Source organism: Sardina pilchardus, chromosome 10, assembly GCF_963854185.1.
Source record: "Sardina pilchardus chromosome 10, fSarPil1.1, whole genome shotgun sequence".
Taxonomy (NCBI): Eukaryota; Metazoa; Chordata; class Actinopteri; order Clupeiformes; family Clupeidae; genus Sardina; species Sardina pilchardus.
The window spans coordinates 34,548,220-34,558,099 of record NC_085003.1 but is presented as its reverse complement, the minus strand read 5'-3'; the positions used below and the strand labels follow the sequence as shown (position 1 = coordinate 34,558,099).

Sequence of the window (9,880 nt, the reverse complement as noted above, 5' to 3'; positions counted from 1 at the left end):
CATTTGACTTTCATTTGACCTTACTGTGTATCTGCTGTAGTGTCATTTGACCTTACTGTGTATCTGCTGTAGTGTCATTTGACCTTCATTTGACCTTACTGTGTATCTGCTGTAGTGTCATTTGACCTTCATTTGACCTTACTGTGTATCTTCTGTAGTGTATATGTTAATGTGTCCAGACTTGTCCTGAACAATGGAAGTCCTAATGAATGTGAAGTTGGCTGTAGCAACACTAAACACAAGTGGGCATGACAGCGATGTGTCACAGCTGACCACTTATGGTCCAAGACGCATTCTAAACTTGAATGTAAACAGGACTGTGGTCAGATCGTCCAAGACGCAGTCTAAACACATGTAAAGAGGCCTGTGGTCAGATCGTCCAAGACACATTCTAAACTTGAATGTAAACAGGACTGTGGTCAGATCGTCCAAGATGCATTCTAAACACATGTAAAGAGGCCTGTGGTCAGATCGTCCAAGACACATTCTAAACACATGTAAAGAGGCCTGTGGTCAGATCGCCCAAGACACATTCTAAACACATGTAAAGAGGCCTGTGGTCAGATCGCCCAAGACGCATTCTAAACACATGTAAAGAGGCCTGTGGTCAGATCGCCCAAGACGCATTCTAAACACATGTAAAGAGGCCTGTGGTCAGATCGCCCAAGACGCATTCTAAACACATGTAAAGAGGCCTAAAGTGCGGAGTGGCTGAAACTGACCTCGGGGCCCCAGCCGTGGCGCAACTGACTGGGGCACCTACACCGCACGCCGGCAACCGGGGTTCGATTCCCGCCCCGTGGTCCTTTCCGGATCCCACCCCAGCTCTCTCTCCCACTCGCTTCCTGTCATTCTCTCTACTGTCCTGTCCAATTAAAGGCATAAAAAGCCCAAAAAATAACCTTAAAAAAAAAAAAAAAGAAACTGACCTCGGGACTCATGGAACTCCAGGGTGACGTGCGCGTCGAAGCCCAGACTGAAGTAGTTGTTGAACACGTCGATAGGGAGCTGTGGAGGGCAAAGGTCACACAGGGGCAAGGGCAAGGTCAAGGTCAAGACATCAGGACTTCCACCCCACAGCAGTGAGCATGGATACACACATACACACACACACACACACACAATGCTGTTGAACCCCACAGCAGTGAGCATGGATACACACACACACACACACACGCAACACAGAACCTTCACACACACACACACACACACACACACACACACACATATGCAACATAGACGCACACGCGCACACACACACACACACCAGCCTGCCTCCAGACCTTCTCATCTCAGCAGGTTCCCCAGGCTGGCAGTCAGCACAGATCCGTCTGGGTCACTTGTGCCGTCCCAAAGGAGACCAGCTGTGTGATCAGCTGTGTTCCTGTGCTACATCAGCCTTTGGTACATACAGTATGTAAGGATCTACACTGCGTCAGCCTTTGGTCTGTATGTAAGGATCTACACTGCGTCAGCCTTTGGTCTGTATGTAAGGATCTACACTGCGTCAGCCTTTGGTACATACTGTATGTAAGGATCTACACTGCGTCAGCCTTTGGTCTGTACAGTATGTAAGGATCTACACTGCGTCAGCCTTTGGTCTGTATGTAAGGATCTACACTGCGTCAGCCTTTGGTCTGTATGTAAGGATCTACACTGCGTCAGCCTTTGGTCTGTATGTAAGGATCTACACTGCATCAGCCTTTGGTACATACTGTATGTAAGGATCTACACTGCGTCAGCCTTTGGTCTGTATGTAAGGATCTACACTGCGTCAGCCTTTGGTCTGTATGTAAGGATCTACACTGCGTCAGCCTTTGGTCTGTATGTAAGGATCTACACTGCGTCAGCCTTTGGTACATACTGTATGTAAGGATCTACACTGCGTCAGCCTTTGGTCTGTACTGTATGTAAGGATCTACACTGCGTCAGCCTTTGGTCTGTACAGTATGTAAGGATCTACACTGCGTCAGCCTTTGGTCTGTATGTAAGGATCTACACTGCATCAGCCTTTGGTACATACTGTATGTAAGGATCTACACTGCGTCAGCCTTTGGTCTGTATGTAAGGATCTACACTGCGTCAGCCTTTGGTCTGTATGTAAGGATCTACACTGCGTCAGCCTTTGGTCTGTATGTAAGGATCTACACTGCGTCAGCCTTTGGTCTGTACTGTATGTAAGGATCTACACTGCGTCAGCCTTTGGTCTGTATGTAAGGATCTACACTGCGTCAGCCTTTGGTCTGTATGTAAGGATCTACACTGCATCAGCCTTTGGTACATACTGTATGTAAGGATCTACACTGCGTCAGCCTTTGGTCTGTACTGTATGTAAGGATCTACACTGCGTCAGCCTTTGGTCTGTATGTAAGGATCTACACTGCGTCAGCCTTTGGTCTGTATGTAAGGATCTACACTGCGTCAGCCTTTGGTCTGTACTGTATGTAAGGATCTACACTGCGTCAGCCTTTGGTCTGTATGTAAGGATCTACACTGCGTCAGCCTTTGGTCTGTACTGTATGTAAGGATCTACACTGCGTCAGCCTTTGGTCTGTACTGTATGTAAGGATCTACACTGCGTCAGCCTTTGGTACATACTGTATGTAAGGATCTACACTGCGTCAGCCTTTGGTCTGTACTGTATGTAAGGATCTACACTGCGTCAGCCTTTGGTCTGTATGTAAGGATCTACACTACGTCAGCCTTTGGTCTGTATGTAAGGATCTACACTACGTCAGCCTTTGGTCTGTATGTAAGGATCTAGACTATGTGTTGTGTGTGCCTTTGGTCTGTATGTAAGGATCTACACTACGTGTGCCTTTGGTACGCATGTTAGGATCTAGACTACGTGTGCCTTTGGTACGCATGTTAGGATCTAGACTATGGCCCTCCTGAGCTCTAGGGGGCTCCACCAGTCAGCAGTGGGAACAGCTCACCTTGTCGGCCTGGTGCTGGTCCTTCTCCTCCTGACTGATCTCCGGGTTCGGCTCCACCTCCAGGGACCAGCGGTCCAGCTGCACGATGTTGCCGTCCTCCACATGAGACAGGATCTTGGACACGGGCTCATCCGTGTAGCCCTGGAGACACACGTAACCATGAAACTGTAACCCTGGAGACGCACGTAACCATGTAACCTGCTCTTCCGTAACCCTAGGAACACATATAACCATGTAACCTTTCGTCCGTAACCCTGGAGACACATGTAACCATGTAACCTGCTGATCCGTAACCCTGGTGACACATGAAACCATGTAACCTTAACCCTGGAGACATATGTAACCATGTAACCTGCTCATCCGTAACCCTGGTGACGCACGTAACCATGTAACACGCTTGTCCGTAACCCTGGGGATGCGCATAACCATAGGTGCCTCTCATGTAAAGTTTATACGTCCTCCCTCGCTCCTTGGGCCTCGATCCTCACTGATCTACATAAAGAATGATGGGGCGGCAACAACGATAGTCTATCCCTTCCTCTATCTTTCTTTATGTAGATCAGTGAGGATCGAGGCCCGAGGAGCGAGGGAGGACGTATAAACTTTACATGAGAGGCACCCTATGTAACCTTAACCCTGGAGACACACGTAACCATGTAACCTGCTCATCCGTAACCCTGGTGACGCACGTAACCATGTAACATGTTTGTCCGTAACCCTGGGGATGCACATAATCATGTAACCGTAACCCTGGAGACACACGTAACTATGTAACCTGCTCATCCGTAACCGTGTACCCTGCTTGTCCGTAATCCCGGTGACACATGTAACCATGTAACATGCTTGTCTGTGGGGGGCGCTGTGGCGCAACAGGCTACAGCGCTCATGCCATGAACGGGTTCGAGTGCCTACGTGGACCCAGGTTCGAGTCCGACCTGCGGTCATTTCCCAATCCCACCCCATCTCTCTCTCCCACTTGTTTCCTGTCTCACTCTTCAATGTCCTATGAATAAAGGCAAAAAAGCCCCCAAAAATATACTTTAAAAAAACCATGCTTGTCCGTAATCCTGGCGACACATGTAACCATGTAACGTGCTTGTAACCGTAACCCTGAGGGTGCACCAGCCAGCGTGACATGCTGCTCATGTTGCTAGAGACAGTTCTACTGTGGTTCTCGCATGATCTAGAGACAGTTCTACTGTGGTTCTCGCATGATCTAGAGACAGTTCTACTGTGGTTCTCACATGATCCAGAGCCAGAGACAGTTCTACTCTGGTTCTCACATGAGCCGGAGACAGTTCTACTGTGGTTCTCACATGATCTAGAGACAGTTCTACTCTGGTTCTCACATGAGCCGGAGACAGTTCTACTGTGGTTCTCACATGATCTAGAGACAGTTCTACTGTGGTTCTCACATGATCCAGAGCCAGAGACAGTTCTACTCTGGTTCTCACATGAGCCAGAGGTGGACATTCCTGGTTCCAGAGAGTAAAAGTCCTGCCATATATTCTTTCTACCTGTGCACAGGTGATGTCACTAATTATCTGATCTACCTGGCTGCTAATTAGGATGAGCTGGTTTACTAAATGGTTGGATCAAATACTTGGCAGGACTTTCACTCTCTGAACCCGGGATGTCCACCTCTGACATGAGCTAAGGACAGTTCTACTGTGGTTCTCATATGTGCTAAGGACAGTTCTACTGTGGTTCTCATATGAGCTAAGGACAGTTCTACTGTGGTTCTCATATGTGCTAAGGACAGTTCTACTGTGGTTCTCATATGTGCTAAGGACAGTTCTACTGTGGTTCTCATATGCATGAGCTAAGGACAGTTCTACTGTGGTTCTCATATGTGCTAAGGACAGTTCTACTGTGGTTCTCATACGTGCTAAGGACAGTTCTACTGTGGTTCTCATATGCATGAGCTAAGGACAGTTCTACTGTGGTTCTCAAATGTGCTAAGGACTGTTCTACTGTGGTTCTCATATGTGCTAAGGACAGTTCTACTGTGGTTCTCATATGAGCTAAGGACAGTTCTATATAAATGGGAGGCGGTTCCTTACCCCTCCCCAGTTGAGCGTTCTTGCCAGGTCGTTCCCGGTTCCGAGAGGCAGCACAGCTACCGGAGGGCTGATCTGGAGCTGATCCAGAACCGACAAGATCCACCCAACCTGCAGAGAGAGAGTTCCACACACTATTACACACACACACACACACACACACACACACACACACACACACACACACACTTCCAACCCCTCCCTGTACACTCACACATACACACACTATCACACACACACACACACTCCCAACCCCCTACTCCTGTACACTACCCCACACTGCCACACACACACATTCCCACCCCTCCCCCTACACACACGCACACACACACACACACACACACACACACACACACACACACACACACACACACACACACACACACACACACACACACACACACTTCCAACCCCTCCCCCTACACAACACTGCATCCCTACCTGGATTTGCCATGTTTTCTATTTAACCAAAAGACCGTAAAATAACAATCACCAGAAAATGGCGGCCTAAGAATGTCCACATCCATATTTCTTTATACTCCCCCTCTCAAAGCATGATGTTGGCAAGACACTGAACTGTATATCACAATAATGATATATATTACCTTTAAAGTATGAATGACACAGACTTTAGTGAAGATGACCAGTTTAGTTTGAGTCCTACTTACAGTTCCATCTCCTCCACAAGCCAGAATTCGCAGGTTGGGCACTTTGCGGTACATCTCCAACCTACATATTGCCGGCATTAGAACATTAGAACATATTAGAACATTAGAACATTCATCTCCAACCTACATATTGCAGGCATTAGAACATTAGAACATTAGAACATATTAGAACATTAATCTCCAACCTACATATTGCCGGCATTAGAACATTAGAACATATTAGAACATTAGAACATTCATCTCCAACCTACATATTGCAGGCATTAGAACATTAGAACATATTAGAACATTAGAACATTAATCTCCAACCTACATATTGCCGGCATTAGAACATTAGAACATATTGGAACATTAGAACATTCATCTCCAACCTACACATAGCAGGCATTAGAACATTAGAACATATTAGAACATTAATCTCCAACCTACGTATGGCATGCATTAGAACTTAATACATTCATCACAATTTCATAGTAAATGTACAACACCAAATATCCATGTATTAAAAAGGGCTTTGGTGCTGTTTTGTGTCTGATCTCTTGGCTGTGTTCAGTCTTGCCATTGAATCACTGCAGTTATGGCACTGCACCCCAAAGCCCAGCCGTGAGAGCAGCCAGACTACTGCTGATCGTCTCTTATGGTTGGAGCAACCGTGAGAGAACTACGTCTCTTATTGGAGCAGCCAGACTACTGCTGATCGTCTCTTATGGTTGGAGCAACCGTGAGAGCACTACGTCTCTTATTGGAGCAGCCAGACTACTGCTGATCGTCTCTTATGGTTGGAGCAACCGTGAGAGAACTACGTCTCTTATTGGAGCAGCCAGACTACTGCTGATCGTCTCTTATGGTTGGAGCAACCGTGAGAGCACTACGTCTCTTATTGGAGCAGCCAGACTACTGCTGATCGTCTCTTATGGTTGGAGCAACCGTGAGAGCACTACGTCTCTTATTGGAGCAGCCAGACTACTGCTGATCGTCTCTTATGGTTGGAGCAACCGTGAGAGAACTACGTCTCTTATTGGAGCAGCCAGACTACTGCTGATCGTCTCTTATGGTTGGAGCAACCGTGAGAGCACTACGTCTCTTATTGGAGCAGCCAGACTACTGCTGATCGTCTCTTATGGTTGGAGCAACCGTGAGAGAACTACGTCTCTTATTGGAGCAGCCAGACTACTGCTGATCGTCTCTTATGGTTGGAGCAACCGTGAGAGCACTACGTCTCTTATTGGAGCAGCCAGACTACTGCTGATCGTCTCTTATGGTTGGAGCAACCGTGAGAGCACTACGTCTCTTATTGGAGCAGCCAGACTACTGCTGATCGTCTCTTATGGTTGGAGCAACCGTGAGAGAACTACGTCTCTTATTGGAGCAGCCAGACTACTGCTGATCGTCTCTTATGGTTGGAGCAACCGTGAGAGAACTACACTACTGCTGATAGTCTCTTATGGTTGGAGCAACCGTGAGAGAACTACGTCTCTTATTGGAGCAGCCAGGCTCAGTGCTGCTGATCTGGCCCAGGGAGGATGCTGCCCAGGGACGGTGCTGATCTGGCCCAGGGAGGGTGCTGCCGGTCTGAGACTGTGTGTGAATCGGTGTGAGTAAGCAGAAACATGAGAGACTACCCTGCTGAGGAAAAACAGCTAGAAACCAGCATGCTGGCAGCTGGTTTTAGCTGGTAGCTGGTTTTAGCTTCTTCCAGCTCTTGCTGGTCTTTGCTGGTGTAGCTGGTCGGGCCAACAGGTGGAGATGCTAGCGTAACCATCTGAGGAAGTTGGACAAGCTGGCGTGACCATGGCGTGGTCATGTTTGATATAGCTTGTGTAAACTAGCATAGCCAGTTAAACCAGCAATGTAAGACCAGCAACACCAGCTGAAATGACCAACTTGAGGTGGTACAACAAGCAAAAAAGCAAAACCAGCTGAAGCTAAGTAAACTGAAGGTTAGCTGGTCTGCCATTGAAAGGGTGGTCCCGCAAGCTGGTTAATGAGCTGGTCAAGCTGGCACCTTAATATGGCCAGGCTGTTTCTTTCAGCAGGGCAGTGAGTCATCTGTTACCACAGCTGAAGCCTTGATGTTAACCTGGGTCAGTTGGTCAGAATGTTTAGTGCTTACAGTGCGCAAGAGGACCTGAGTGAGCACATCTACCCTCAGAAACACAAGAGGACCTGAGTGAGCACATCTACCCTCAGAAACACAACACAAGAGGACCTGAGTGAGCACATCTACCCTGAGAAACGCAAGAGGACCTGAGTGAGAACATCTACCCTCAGAAGCCCAAGAGGAGGAAAGGAACCGATGCCACTGAAAGTTAGGGTGGGTGAACCCTGAAAGTTAGGGTGGGTGAACCCTGTCTGACCTGCTGGTGATTTGGATTTTGCCCGGCAGCTTAGGCGGGAAACCTGCACATCTATCTCCCCTGCTTCCTGTCCACAACCTTTGGGTCCAATTGCAAACTAGTTTATCAAAAAGATGCACCGGATCATTGGTCTGATTGGTTGAAGGACTATCCAAGCATACGGAGTCATTTGAACAATGCCCATTGATCACACCTCCTGTGCAGTAGAAATAAAGTGCAGACTCCCCAGAGTTCGATCTTAAAAGATTTAGCTTAGTATGGTGATAGCCAGACTAACTGAAAGCTTTTGAGACTTAGTGCCAGGTTGTTGGTCTGTGGAATACTGCAGTATCAATGTTACTCACCCATCCTTTGGTCCCCCCAGACTGAGGTCAAACACTTGACGAGGGTTCAAGTACCACATGAAAGATCGAATGATTTTGGTTCCCTTAAAGAGCCAGAACAGAATGCCATTAAGCGTTGTTCTATTTCTATCATCTACTTCTATCATCTATAATATGTCATGAAGACTTCTAACACGTAGAAGTCATTTTTGCACTTTATTGTGAAGCACTTTGGTGCGGCTCAGCCGTCTGTAAATCGTGCTATAGAAATAAACTTGACTTTGACTTTAGAAGTCAGTACATGTAGTTTGTGACAAACTAAGGAAACTAGAACAAACTGTGTTAGAAACAACTAAACTGTGAACATGAAATGGATGCTGTGACATCTACCAGACACCCACCTGATTGCCTCCACTTTTGGGGTTGATGAACACCAGCAAAGGCTTCATGTGCTGGGACGGGATGGGCTTGATGAGGAAGTGTTTCCATTTCCCGTCCTGTTACAGTTACCACATACACATACTGGGTTACTCTTCTTGCTACACACTAACATATAGGTTTAAAGTTACAAAACACAGATATAAGTTTGAAGTTATCAAGCACACATATAGGTTTAAAGTTAGAAAGCACATACACGTTTACAGTTATAAACACACGTATATGCTTAAAGTTACCAAACACAGTCATACAAGTTTAGTCTATTTCTTGTTGTATGCTTGTCAGTGACAGCATGCTTAAAGGGATAGTTCGGGTTTTAAGACACAACGTTATATGGGTTCCCTGTCAGCAACGTTGTGCATCAGCACTGACTTACCCCCCGACAGCGTCCTGTGAGCCGAGATCCAGCCGGTTTTTGATGCTGAAGAAAGTAGTCCGGCAAGTTGCTGGGGTCACGAAAGTAAAGTGTTTTTCTTCTCAAAACCATAAGCGTTCAAAAGAGTGATATATTTGCACCACAAAAACGTTGTCCAGGAAAAATTCAAACCTCGTTATCACTTGGCACTATTTTTCTCGATTCCTATCACTGCGCGCTACTGACAGCTGGACAACGTTTTTGTGGTGCAAATATATCACTCTTTTGAACGCATATGGTTTTGAGAAGAAAAACACTTTACTTTCGTGACCCCAGCAACTTGCCGGACTACTTTCTTCAGCGTCAAAAACGATCAAAAACCGGCTGGATCTCGGCTCACAGGACGCTGTCGGGGGGTAAGTCAGTGCTGATGCACAACGTTGCTGACAGGGAACCCACATAACTTCGTGTCTTAAAACCCGAACTATCCCTTTAACAGTTTTTCAGTGTTAGTTAATTGGATCTCACCTCGACTCCCTTCTTAACAGCCTTGGGTTTCACGGACCTCTTCTTCTTCTTGCTGGACTTTACGGAAGCCTAGAAACATACAGTAACACATATAGCACATGTAACTTGCAAAAAACGCTTATCTAATCAAATCTAACCAAGTGTTACAAATCTTATATCAAGATAAAAAAAAACTATTAGTATTGTTTTCAGTATACAGAGACTTACCTAGTGCT

At 46.6% G+C, this 9,880-nt stretch overlaps 1 protein-coding gene across 8 annotated transcripts in view; it reads right to left on the bottom strand.

Annotated features, from left to right (window-relative positions):
- dgkzb (diacylglycerol kinase, zeta b) overlaps nt 1-9,880 on the bottom strand; it is an 80,058-nt gene that overhangs the window by 23,372 nt on the left and 46,806 nt on the right. For all 8 annotated transcript variants that reach the window (XR_009940451.1, XM_062548120.1, XM_062548124.1 and 5 more), the window contains 7 exons: nt 9,666-9,734; nt 8,746-8,841; nt 8,366-8,448; nt 5,665-5,725; nt 5,000-5,107; nt 2,937-3,077; nt 930-1,008 (listed from right to left, as the gene is read on the bottom strand). Coding sequence is in view for 7 of the 8 variants with exons in the window: in XM_062548120.1 (XP_062404104.1) it covers nt 930-1,008; nt 2,937-3,077; nt 5,000-5,107; nt 5,665-5,725; nt 8,366-8,448; nt 8,746-8,841; nt 9,666-9,734 (637 nt within the window). In the remaining variant the exon portion in view is untranslated. The remainder of the gene's footprint in view (nt 1-929; nt 1,009-2,936; nt 3,078-4,999; nt 5,108-5,664; nt 5,726-8,365; nt 8,449-8,745; nt 8,842-9,665; nt 9,735-9,880) is intronic.